Here is a 13,656-nt window from a genome sequence, read left to right on the forward strand (position 1 = left end):
AAAAGCAGGAAGCCATGGGTTTGCAGTGTAAGTCATCAACTAAGTCAAGGCTGGGACACGTTTTCATCCACTGGAAGGCTCGGCATCACTTCTCTAAACGCTACAGAGCAGCGTCTTTGTTGTATTGCCAAACCGCCTTTACAAACAAAATGTGAGAACAAGTTTGGATCACTTTTTTCTTCACTACTCTAGATTTAAATAATCCCAACTGGGTTCATATTTTCTGAAATTTATTCTTAAGATGATCTCATTATTATTAAATTATCTTTTCATGACATCCTTTATCCCAGACATTCTAAAGCACTTAACAGCGACTATGACTATGATTCTTCAGTCTGGTGGCTGGAGAGGTTTGGGGTTCTCCAACTTACTGTCAGTGTTATTACATTTCCTTATTAACAGCTTTGGGTCTGGTTGCAGTTGGGTTGATTTGACCCACGTTGGTTTTTTACCATATGGAGGTCATCGGAAGCACATTCTGATGTTCTTTCTTGGAACATACTAGCTGTACAAAGAAATGTACACAGCCAGCTCAGTGCCTTCTGGGACATGCAGTAAGCTACTCTTCTTCCTTTTGTCACGTCGCATGTCTGTTGGATTCTTCTTTCTGTGACTAGGAGCAGCTAAGGATTCTAAAGTTGGTCTGTTGATTAAAAAATATTATTTGTATGTTTATATTATGAGCTATATATTTCAAAGCTATTTCTTTAGTTCTTCTAATTCTTGCAACCACTCTAAGATGGAGGCAAGAGAAGTATCATTTTCCCGATGGACAATGGAAGAAAACTGGACCAGACGGGTTGTGTGTCAGATTGAGCAATGCTATTTTGGTGAAGATTGGAATGATAATTCCCAGAATCCCCTTTCCTCTATGATTCTGGGCTGTTGTCAGATGTCATAACGTGACCTCTGACACAGTGACCCTGGGCACAACGGGATGAAACCGGTGCTGGGCCCCGCGCTGTCCTCACCCTCTACGGCAGGTTTGAGCGCCTTCTGGCGTCCATCTTGTGACAAGTCAGTCCATCTTGTGACAATTCTTCCTCTTTTTTTACTCACTCTCTACATAACGAACGGTGCTGTTCTTCACCAGGAAGTGAGATGTTTTGACACCCTCACTTCAGAGAAGCAGGATTAGTCAAAAGAGGAGGGAACTTTGAAAAGTGGGTAGAAATTGCAAGGAAAAGAGCCTGGAATTCTCCTGCGGCCATTTTGAAATTTCCTTGGAGAACTTGCATGTGAGTGAAGCACTGGACACGGCGCTTGAATGAATGAGACGCTGGACAGGAGCAGGGGGCCAGTAGGATGTTGGCCGCTCTGGCTCTCTTCTAATGTGTGTCTGTTCGTCTATTCTTCTGGACAAGCGGTTCTGGAGACCCTCTGCCATCCAGGCCCACTAGTCCCTCTCTGATGGCAGAGCCACAGAGGCAAAAACTCCCCAGAGGCAGCAACATCACAGGGATGCCCAAGCCTCTCAGTCCTACTCTGCTTTGGTGGCTGTCTATGGTTGGCTTCTCTGACAAACCTGGACGTGACTTTTTCTGAGCCTCTAATTTCTTCCCTAGACCTTCCTTACCTTAGTACCTTCTAATATTATCTAATGCCTATTGCTGGTAATCAATCCTACACCCCACAACAATCACAGTCACCGTATTCCCTTTATGAAACCACAATCATGCCGTAATTGGTATCAGAAGTAGTTCTAGGGGCATAGAACTGAATGAATGGAAAACTTCTGGAAGCAGGCTTCTGATCCAATTCGATTTAAAGGTGCTAATCATCCTGTTACCAGAGATAAATGGGACCTTAGTAGTCTGTGGCATGTGCTGTTACAACGGTCACCTACTGTGCTATCTGTAAACCATTGCCCAGAAGAGGCAAGACTTTATATGACCAAGGTACCTCGCTGAGGCTCTAAAATATTTCAGTGGAAAATGGGATATAATAGGAGTGAGTTGACTACTTCAGAGGATGCTGGATAACTTAGAGAAAAAGCAAAAGATGTTTTGGGGGCTTTCACCTCCCAGCTCGAGATTCAAATCAGGAGAGAGAGAGCACACTGTGTGAGTTCTGTAGCCAAAGGGCTGACCTCCCAGCAGCCAAACACCCACTCTCATTTGGTGGAGGGAATCACACTGTTGGAAGGGCTGCATTTTTCAGAAATTAGAATGTGGATATTTGGGAAAATTTGATGATTCTAAAGTCCCCAGGTCTTCAAATTTGACCGAGTCTCCTTTGACCACAAAACCATTCCTTCCCATATGTCTGAAGAAGGGGTCTTCTCTTGCCTGAAGAACCTTCCGTGAGTTGGTATTAGTTACTGATGACTGCTCTAACAAAATGCATAGTGAGAGACTGGCGAGACCATAAATGGATGGCCTTACAGTCTAGCCACCATTAGTCCAAATCAATGTATGGACAGGCCATGCTTCAGTCGAAGGCTCTAAATCTAGGGGATGGTTCTTTCTTGTTTTGCTCAGCCCTTGTAGCTCAGACATCTCTTGACTCCATCTCCACATGACCTTCCTTCTTCCATGTCTCTTCTGCTCCTCTATGAGGACACCCTCAGATTGGATGACCAGTCTGGTTTCAGGAAGTTTCAGCATTTAGGAAGTGAGGGTGCTTTCACCACCGCCACCACCACCGCCACCACTGCCACCACCACCACGTTTCAGCATTCCACACACTCCACAGGCTGCATAGACTTCAAAGGGACTTTGCTCATTATATTTCTTCAGGGTGTGAATTCAGACAAACCCACTTGTAGTGGGGCATTTAACAGGTTGAAACACTCTTTGAACCACTTGATTTCGTAGGGAAACTCACATTCTTTTTTAAAAGCATGATACCCTTAAAGGAACAAAAAGATCTAGAACTGAATGTTGTCAACCAAGAAGAAATGACTTGCTAATATTTAAAGGCAAAGTTTGCTGGCTTTGTATATAAAGACTAGGATTTCAGGGCAGGTCTAAATCCAAGTGCTTGTGGATTAGAAAATGGGAAAGGGAGCCATTGGTCTCTGTTCCAGCCATGACAGCATGCATGTGATGTGGATATGAAATTGTGTCCCCGAAATACTAATTTTTCCTTGGTTCTCAGAATAAACTCAGTGCAGGAGGGAAAGTTGTGCAATGCTGTGCAAGCCCCTTGAGCTTTGGGCTTTAATATAGATTTAATTGCACCCCTTCAATGAGAAGTTAGAATCCTAACCCCTATTTCTGTCAAGGTGACCTTGTTGTGGTGTGGAATAGGACCTTCAGAGCTGTTATCAGGCAGGTTGATAGGAGATCAGACTGGAGCTGTTCCATGCCTCACGTCAGCTCTGACTCGTGAGCTCCTGTAGAGCAAACCAGTACCCAGGCTTGTGGTATCCTCACGACCATCCATAGATTTAGGTCCATTTTCAGAGCTTTGTCAGTCTATCTTGTTGAGGGACTTCCTCATGTTCACCGACCATCTATTTTTCCAAGAATGATGTAGTGTCCTTCTGCAGGGATTGGTCTTCTTCCCGACCCCCCATGACATGTTCAAAGACAGGCAGACAAAGTCTCATCATCCTTGCTGCCAAGGCGCATTCTTTCGCACCCAATCTGAGTAGTGTCCTTACTGAGGAGCAGAAGATGGCCAGGTGCAGATGCATTAGAAGTCAGCAACTCCAAGGATCCCTGTCTATCAGCAGAAGCTAAGAAAGCGGCCTGCAACCCCTCCTCCTCAGAGTTCTCAGAAATAAAACCACCACCATCTGGGCTTCACACTCCTCGCCTCCAGAACTGTAAGACAAGACGCTCTTCCTGTTCCCATCAGCCACCATGCTTGCAATGTACTGTCACAGCACCGGCAGCACCGTGGGAAACCCCGACAGCACTGCTTCCTGTACCTGGGAACAGAAGAGTTTGGGCATTTCTCAGGCCATCTTCAGTATGGATCTTCTTCTAGATCATATCAAGGCAGAGTCATCCTAATCAAAAGCATCCTCGAGGATAACACAGAGTTGCGAAAACACTGGCAATAGTAATCAAGTCTCAAGAACCTTACATTTCACAAATGGCCCTCTTTTGCTTTACTTTGAAAATTGCCAGCTAGTAGAGTGAAGGACTAAGTGACGTTTTCAAAGTCAGCAGCATAGGGTTGTCAGAATTCTGCTTAATTACACCATAGCAGGCTCATCACATGATAACAGAAACCAAGGACACCATCTGGGATTACAGTGCTGACATTGTGAAGTTACTCCTGGGCAAAAACGACCCCTGTGGTCGTTCAAAATCTCCATCATGCGAGGTTATGGTGGAGAGTGGTACTTTGGAACTACGTCACCGTCTTTCAAGTGCTGGAGCAAAGGTTGGTATAGCGTGGCCACAAACGATTCTCCGGCCATCACACTGGCTGCCTACAACCACACGAAAGAAATTGACAACAAGGGACTTGGCTTATCCCTTAAGTACTGAGTTGTAGATACTACATATCCACTAATTAAGTCTTCAACTATATGTTTCATGTGTTTTCACTAGGGGGAAAAATCACACACACAGATTTTTAAAAATTGAATTTCCTAGTTTTATTATTGGCTCATTAGAATATTTTTCTGCTCTGCCAAAAGTTCACATTTCGGTTCCAGGGACAGATACTCTTTTGCGTTCCATTCCAAAAGGTTGTTCGAGTAGGGTGTAAGTACAGGTGTACCCCAAAGAAAAGTCATCTGGAATAGATTCCAACCAATTAGGAGAATGATGTCAAGTCACATACACGTATTTTGCAAAAGAAGCAAATTTATCAAGGGCGTTTTATTTCTTATCACAGGTCTAAATGTCCAAGTTCAATTTGCTCAAAGTGACCATCAACAGTATATTTAATCAACTACAAACGACATCCCTTCATAATATACAATATAAGACTTCACCAAGTATATATAAATTAATTAAATAAGGAGCTACAGAAAGCGAATGATAAGGATTTCATATATTTGAAAGATTCATAGGGATTGGGGCTTTACAAGACGTCGGTACCTTCATGTGTGGATCTGAAAGGGAGAAAAGGTAAAACGTGGTACAGACAGAGTTAGTCAAAAGGTGTGTGTGTGTGTGTGTGTGTGTGTGTGTGTGCTTGTGGAGGGGTATGATGGGGTCTTCTCTGGGCCCACAGATTACCAGGGAGTAGACAGGTTTGTTGACATGGTTTCTATACCACCTGCTTGAAGTGAAGTAAGACCAAGCTTCTTGTAATCAGCGAGAATCTTATGTGAGTTCAGGTTGTCACAAGGCTCATAGCTTTAGCCATCCATCCTACTCACTGCTACCTTTTCCTTTTGCACAAGAGTGAACATGGCTCCTTCAATTATGCAGCAGATTTATAAATTCAAATTTGATCCATTGCTTTATGTCATATTGATCTGTAGCTCATGCCACTTGGAGATTAGTATTGATTACTGAGATACACTTGGCATTTTAGTCCACATTTTCTCTGCATTTCTGCTGTCCCATCCTCAGCCCTGCCGTCCACTCTCTCATGACCTGGAACCACCAGAGAAACTGAGGATGCTCTCTTTAAGAAGAGTTCTTTCGAGACTTTTCAAACAACAATAAACCATTCGAATCATTCTATTAATCCTCTCTGCCTTCACTTGGAGTTTAAAAATGTTCTGATTCTAGGAAACAGCACAGTCTGAGGCTGTGGGTCACTTGCAAGGATGAGGACTGCAATAAAAATCCCTGTACTTGACCAATTACAGAGAGAGGGTATGGATCTGTGCCACTGAATGGGCAATGCTGGGCCGACTTCCTGTTCTCTGTATGTCGGAGATTCTGCTTACAGGCATGGGAAAGTTTGAGAAGGCCCATTCTGTCAATTACTAAAATTGGCTCCAAATAACTATTCCAAAAACAACCACCACCCTAAAACATCTCTCTACCCACTAGTTGATTCCGACTCATGGCCACCCTATGAGACAGAGTAGAGCTGGCCCTGTGCATTTCTGAGACTTGGAAATCATTACGAGAGTAGAAAGCCCCCTCTTTCTACCTCGGGGGTGCTCGTGGCACCAAACTGCAGACCTTTTAGTTACAGCCCAGTGAGTAACCTAGAAACCGCAGGGGCTCCTGGTATATTGAAACACTTAGATTCATTCATTCTTCTGACAATTGGAATGTGGACTAGGGAACAGAAAAAGGGATTGAATTAATGAAACACAAACTTATTAGTCAAACAGAATTATTAGGAGGAAATGGGATATTCTTATTACAAATGCATTTTTCCTCTCCATTGCATGGTTGCAGGGTACTAAGATTTTTTTTAAATGTAGGAGTTTGCCCCCGAATCAGTCCACTTTAACAAAATGTAATACATTTAGCTTACTCTGTATTTACTGAAAATTTATTTCATTTAAATAATTTCCGACTGGAATTTCTAAGGAAAAACTCAATGTGTCAGGCATTTGGATGTAAGAAATAAATCTCCCCAATCCTTTGAAAATGAAATCTGTTCAAAAGTCACATTTTTTAAAAAAAGCAAACATGTGGCCAATTTATCTTACAAAATTTTGACAAATGCATTAAATAATGACACCATAAAGTATCACAGAGTGGGAGAGATCTCCCAAATTATAATCACAAAATATGAGTAAGACTGCAAAGCACTCCTACTTAATTTTAAAACAAAATTCATAATCACTTAAGATTAAAAACAAAAGGAATTCAAGCAAAGAACAGGATGGTAATCTGAGGGTTAATAAAGCTTACAACATTCATTCATGGGCTTATGGCAGCAGGGTGGTGTGAGTCAAATAGTTTAAATGGTCCCAGAAAGCCTTTCCCAGTAATATTGTTGCAGAGTCCAGCAAGAGTTGGGACATCTGAAAAATACAGGAAAAGACTTGAATGCCAAAGGCTTATTTCTCTAGAGCCACTGTGCTGCTTGTCGACTTTTATTATGACAAGATGGTGTCCAGGCAACAGTCCTGGATCAGGATCTTGAGAGAAGGCCACACTTTGGTCATTTCGTGCATTTGGTCAAATCACAACATCTATGGGTTTGGTTTTCTACACGATCTTCTTCCAGAGTTAGCATTCTTCTTCTTTGTTTGGACTATGTACCCAGCACCCTGTGAGACTTCCATCAGAGCCTGCAAATCCACTAATGCCTGCTCCAGACATCATCATGGTAGCATGTACACAAATGAGATGCACAGTCTTGAGTAGGAATGTGTGGATTTGTAGTATCTTCCTGGAGAACAAAGGCATGAATCTTCGCAAGAATACTTACAAAGAATATAGACAGACGTGGGTTTGATTACCTTTTCTCAGATATGGGAGCCCAGCCAGTCTCAGTGATAACACACCTTCATGATGAAACTCCAGTGTCGCTGGCCACACAACAGTGATTCCCATGGTACCCAAGAGAGGTGTCAATCAGGATTTCATACATATTCATTTTTGTTCAATAATTTTCACTAGATGGAAAGCAGCATACTTATTGGTGATGTATTTCTTCCTGTGGGCACTTTAAGACACCAGCTTACTGAAGTACTCCTCCCATGATACACTCAGTACAAGCTTAAGCTGGCAAGAAGACCAAGGGTCATGGTGACAACATTCAGAAGGCGGTGTGATCTTAATCATCTTGTCTAAGTCCTTGCCCTCCTCACCAGGTCCCATCCTCAACTCTGCCCCAGCCTGGGAAATTGCACTAGATAAATGGCCCAGCCTACAAATATTCACTCTGTCAATTTCTTTGGCTAGAAATCTATTTGTGTGGCACATCACTTACTTGGATGATTACAAATGCACCTCAAATGGCAAGTGCTTGCTGAGGAAGTCAAGCCTGGGGGTTTACACAGCGTGGTGAGTAATCAAGTCGTCTGAGATGGCACCACAGCTCTCAATATCTCATAGGAATGGAATTGGAGAGCTACGTCTACTCTGAGTAGGTATAGAATTTATTTTGGTTACAAAACATGAATGAGTAAAGGTCAAATGCTCAGCCTTCACCCCCATATTTCTCGCCCACTTATTGTGCTATGTTATGATAGTCAAAACTGGCCTAAAAGGTTTCACAAGGATAATTGTCTTAGCTTCTTTTTCATTGTAGCCTGGACGGTTGACTTTAGCAAATGGCTCAGATAACTTAGGGATTTGGGGACTCATGCTTTTGTTGCCAAGGCTTCTGAATGATTGGCTGAAGGATAGCAGGAAACATCAGTTTTTATCATGTGCTTCCCATCATTATGAGATAGATAATTGCATGCAATTAAGTGGGACCTGTAGAAGCTCCTACTACCAGTGTACAGTTACTCAGGAAGCCCACTGTTTTCTATATTGGACAGCAGGTAGACGTGGCTGGCCATTTCATAGGAGAGAAGAGACTTTCAAATACAATTGGCCAGTGAAGACAGAAAAGAACTTTACAAGATCCTAGGACCAGTACTCTAGCTACAAGCTGCTAGAAAAGGGTGAGGGTTATTGTGAATAAATAGGTTTTGTTTTATTTTACATGCCCTATCAAAACAGCATCTTTCCTAAATTAGCAGCAAATTATGTTAATTTTTCAATTCTTTCAAGTTCAGATGTGGCAGTGGCCAGAACCTATTGAATCCTAAGTGACGTTGACACTGGTATAAAGCAATTAGCTCCGAGTGCCTAGAAGTAGTTTGGCCAGCAAGTCGCCGCCATGTTTTCTTTAGGCCCACCAGTCATAGGCAATTGGACCAAGGTGAGTTTACTTTGAATCTAAAGGTGTGGGTTGGCCAGGTGTCCCAGAAATAAGCATTATCAGAGGAGGAAACCAGGGCACATAAAAAGTACTCTCCTCAATCTCCCTCTGAGACCAGCTGGTGGCTCCCAGGTTCTCTCTGCTCTGAGAAGCGTTTTTATCACTCACTTCGCTCCTTCCCCCTCTCTTCCCACCTGATTTGGAAATTGCAAACATCTTCATTCATCTCCACAAGCTCCACTGCATCAGCCACACAAGGAGCTCAGGCTACATCACTGGTTCTTCTCAGTCCCTGCCTTGGAATGGAGAGCCACATGCATAGTCAAGGAATAACACAACCCCTCTGAACAGAGGGGATCAAGGGCAAGTGTGAGAACATCTCCAGGCCAAGGCCTAGGAGCTCCAGTGGATGCCATCCAAGTCTCTGCTCCAGCTGGATGCTCCGGCAGATGTTGCGGAGGTTCCTGGAGACAGACATCATCACTCTTCATCTTTGATTTCTGTGGAAGGCTTATGTGCTCGCCATTTTTATGATAGTGCCCGATGCCTGACGTCCAGTACATTTGGCTAGGTAAGATCTCTTATCTGTTCAGTTAGCCATTCTGACCTAGTGGCAACACGATCACCTGGAGGGGGATGCTGGGATCCATCTCCACAAATGTACCATGAGCCACTGCCCAGTTAATTCTAATTACGATTTGGATGGGTCGAAGACTCTGGTTTCTTTGTCTCGCATAGTCTCTCCGTGACTTAGTGTTGTCTGAATGGCCTGGCCCACTGTGAAGACTGATCTTTGGTGTCCCTCAGTGAGGCTAGCTGATGGGATCGGATCCAGAGCGTGACCCTGACACAGCATCCCATGGGTGCTCTGTCTCCCAGCAAGTAGACACCAGAGCAGACCCTTCTAATGGGCACCTCGCCTGGGCTCACAGACCAGGTCATGAAGCTGAGATGTGAACCAGGACCCCAGGGAAACGCCTGGTCTCTGAGCAGCAGCAGCTCGACTGAGTGAGCGGGCCGGAGGCTCTCTCAGAATGAGGCGCCACCAGGAGCTGTGCTGACTGGTCTCAGGGTGGGCGGCTGCTCGTGTGTTTTCTACACTCAGCCTTTCAGCAGCAGGTGCCATGTGCTACAGTAATACCGAGTGTGTATCCCTGACACCTGAGACCTCGGGGAGCCTGTGTCCCAGCAGACCTGTCACTTCCATTCAACCAGAATTCACAGCATTGAGAGTTTGGGGCGTTTCCCTTTAAGCGCTGAAAGCTGAGGATCATTTTATTTTTCGTCATATGACACTTCTGATTAGCATCTTGATCGAGTTTCCATACTTCTGTGAGAGACTCAGAGACTCTGGCTGGGTCAACATGCACATTGGTCCAGGAGGTCTGGAACCCTTTTGATTCAGTAGTTATTCACAGAAATGAATTGTCAACCTGCACTCCAGCTCTGGCGAGGGATGGGGTGGGGTGAGGGAAAGATAGAAACATCTTACCACTGATCAACAAGGTGAACCCCTTCCCCCAGACTGTTGAGTATCAAAATGCTCAGAGTTTTCCTCTTCCGTGAGCTAAGATCTGGCTGCATTGGCTTTCAGTCTGACCTGGGCTGTGTGAGAGCCCACCAGCTGAGCACCGTGGCATCAGGTGACTTGGAAAGAGCAGACACCAACGGGAAAGACAAGCAAAGCAATTATCCTGAGTTTGCCAAGCATGCTCCATTCATGGAAAAACCATCCTTCGCCTTGGTGACCTGGAAAGTGTCAGGGCTAAAAATAGGACATTTTGGCTTCTAGATTCAGCCAAACAGAAAACCCAACTGAACTGCGGTGCCCATTCCTTCCCCAGCCCCCAGGGCACTGTGAGATGGGGCATGGGCTTCCAGAGCTCTCAGTCTACAGCCCTGCACCTCTTGGTCTCCAACGGCTGGCAACCAATCGGTGCTCTTCCCTGTGCTCTTCCATTTCGGCTTGCAGACTTCTCACAGGCAGCCCTCTGTGTCTCGATGTGACCTGCTCAGGGCACGAACCCGATCTTTCCACGGGCCGGGTGGCCAAAGAGACAAAAAGGCTAAAACACCAGGGACTCCTCACTGGAAATGCCACCTGAGGGATCCTGCGATGAGGAAGACCAGCTAGACTTGGTGCTTTACTTTCCAAGCACGCCCTCTGCCTGCACTGCCATTTATGCCTGGGCTAGAATCGCCTTGATGACATAAATACTTTTGCTAAGAAGAAGCTTTTTTTTTTTAAATAGCACTATTTTAAAAATAGCCACTCAACATAACAAACTTAATTTTAATGCACCAAATAAACAATTGTCACCAACTGAAGTGGACGTATCCTGTCACCCTGAGCACACGTTTGAAATATATTTGTTATATATAGAGGGATATCGTGATACCCATTTCTCTATTTCGCTACCCACAAGCACACGCATGTGCACACACACACACACACAACACAGCTACAGGGCCCTGCACAAATGATATTGTGTTCTTTGCTTTGTGTTCCCGTCATTGTTAGGCATACCTATACAGAAGATTATGATGCCACTGGGGGAGCGTATTGGTTTGCTGGGTCTGTCCCTTTTGTCCCTGTTGATACCATCACAGCCACATACTGGGGGGGGTGGTGTCACCATTGATGTCTAAGGGCAGGTCCTGTGGTCATAAGGGCAGATGGAAAAGCCCTCTGTGAGGTCAGGGACTCTGACCCATCATGGACCTGCATCCAGGGTAGACAACGTCCCATGGTGCCATGGGTTCAGCTACCATCAGACCCAAAGAGATTTTTTTTTAATTTAAGTGACTGTTCACACGATTTAGAGTCTGTTTTTGTAAAATATAGTTCCCCACCCGAAAGAAACTCAATAAATAAAGGACTTAGCCACTAACTCAAGGAAGCAGAACTCCAGTTTGTAACCTTCCACCAGGACTGGGCCGAGAGAGACCCGACCCATTGCAAGTTGACGGCCCTCGCTCTTCCAAGATGCAGAGGAGACGAACTATTTCTTGACTCCCAGGCGGGTCCCGGGCAGACTGTCTCTCTGGTCAGCGGTGGCTCCCTGTGTGTCGTGTCATTGGATGAGGCTGGAGCTGTAGCTGAACCCGTAGCTGCTGGACCTGGACAATGGCTGCTGGGCCTCATCCCCCGGCTCCGAGGAATAGCTGGGGAACGTCTGTGCACGAGACATCTTTGAGGAACCAAACCCGTGACCTAGCGGGAAAACAAGAGAGCTGAGCTCAGAAGAACACACACGCATGCTCAGCCCCAAACACGACTGGTACTCTGGTGACAGAGTCGACTCCCTCAGGCCCATGGGGATGAGCCTAAGACAGGCAGGGGTGAAGGGTGGGGTGGGGTAGAACAAGAAGTTGTCTGCGCCTTTATCCATGATGAGTTAAAAATACTGTATTTAGAGCTCATTACTTCCCTCTGGTCCATCTTGTCAAATGATTGCTGGACAGCTAGGCGGATTTTCAAGGGCCTCAAGCCACTACTGTCCTCAACATTGGGTGCGGAAAAATGCCATTTTGGACAAAGAGGCTGCAAACTGCTTTCTTTTTTTTACTTCCTTTCAGTGCCTGAGAGCAAATCATGCACTTTGTGCAACACGTGTGGACAAGCAAAGTACCTTTATCTGCAAGAAAACCCAGCCCTTACTATCTAGTCGATTCTGACTCGCAGCGACCCTCTAGCCTTCTCGAGACTGCCGTTCCTTATGAGCAGGAGACCTCATTTTCCTCCTCAGAGTGACTGGTGGGTTTGAACCACTGACCTTCTGGTTTGTAGCTCAGCATCTGACCACAGTCTCACCAGGACACCTTTCTCATCAATTAGCAGAAAGTTTTTTTAATCAAAACTCAGTTTGTGGCCCTGGGTCTGGACTGGGTGGATTGGTGAGTCCCTGTGCTTGAAGCCTCTTCATATTAGCTACACCCATAAACTTAAGCAACTAACAAGTACATCATAGGTTTTTGCCAACCTAGAAAACCCCTCCTCTGCATATAATTTCCATGTGTGCTATGCCAATTTCCATATAACATCTGTGGGCGTGTTATTTACATGGGAATATTAGTTGCTAAAAATTGTTATTAAAATGGCTTAAACTACAACCAAGGAAAATGCTTATCTATGATTGTGGCAGTCTACTTGCACCCCTGTGAGGTGGAACTTTGCCTTCCCGTAAACAAAAACAAATATGTGGTTGAGAAATGGGTCAGGGTGCTAAGAATGTGTAGAGCCGGGGGGTGGGGAACCCCAGACATGGGTGAAATAAGGCTTAGGAAATCATCACTGCCAGCTAATTGCACCCTTCTCACCCAAGAGGAGCGGCCCCTGCCATCACCTTCACCCAAAACAAATACCCTGCCATCGATCGGGTCAACTGCCCCACAGGGCCCCTGTAAGACAGGGCAGCACTTCCCCTGCACATTTCTGAGACCGTAACTCTTCATGGAAGTAGAGACTTCCTTTTCTGTTCCACAGAGTGGCTGCGGGTTTCACCACTGCAGTAGGGGTGAGTTAATTAAATGTTTGACCAATATGGCCTATGAGTGATAGAATATTCAAATGGCCTTTGGCAGAAAAAAAGTGTCTTTGCCCCTGGTTTGGAGAGACGTGCTTATCCTAAATCTTCACTGGGACCCCAAATGAAGTTTGTCATCCTTCCCCTCCCTTCTCAAAGGCCAGGCTGCTTCGCAAAGACCAGTGTTAGCAAAAATGGAGGAGGACCACATCAGATCCCAGAAAGGAGCTGGACCCCAGCGCTCCACTGCTAAGTTACGCCGTGATCTAAGGGCCGTGCTTCATCATGACATAACTGCTAAATGGCATCCTTACATAACTGCCAGGTTACAGCATTATTCAATGGGCACACTACTGAGAATCACGGCCTGGTCAGGTTGACACATCCCCTTAACCATTACAATCACAGTGACTCTTGCTTCCCATCTGGG

At 45.1% G+C, this 13,656-nt stretch overlaps 1 protein-coding gene across 1 annotated transcript in view; it reads right to left on the reverse strand.

Annotated features, from left to right (window-relative positions):
* Positions 1-4,569: 4,569 nt before the first annotated feature.
* DOK6 (docking protein 6) overlaps positions 4,570-13,656 on the reverse strand; it is a 377,410-nt gene continuing 368,323 nt past the window's right edge. Inside the window, exon 8 of the mRNA XM_075532718.1 lies at positions 4,570-11,914. Coding sequence (XP_075388833.1) covers positions 11,775-11,914 — 140 coding nt within the window. The 3' untranslated portion in view covers positions 4,570-11,774. The remainder of the gene's footprint in view (positions 11,915-13,656) is intronic.

Source organism: Tenrec ecaudatus, chromosome 15 (genome assembly GCF_050624435.1).
Source record: "Tenrec ecaudatus isolate mTenEca1 chromosome 15, mTenEca1.hap1, whole genome shotgun sequence".
Classification (NCBI taxonomy): Eukaryota; Metazoa; Chordata; class Mammalia; order Afrosoricida; family Tenrecidae; genus Tenrec; species Tenrec ecaudatus.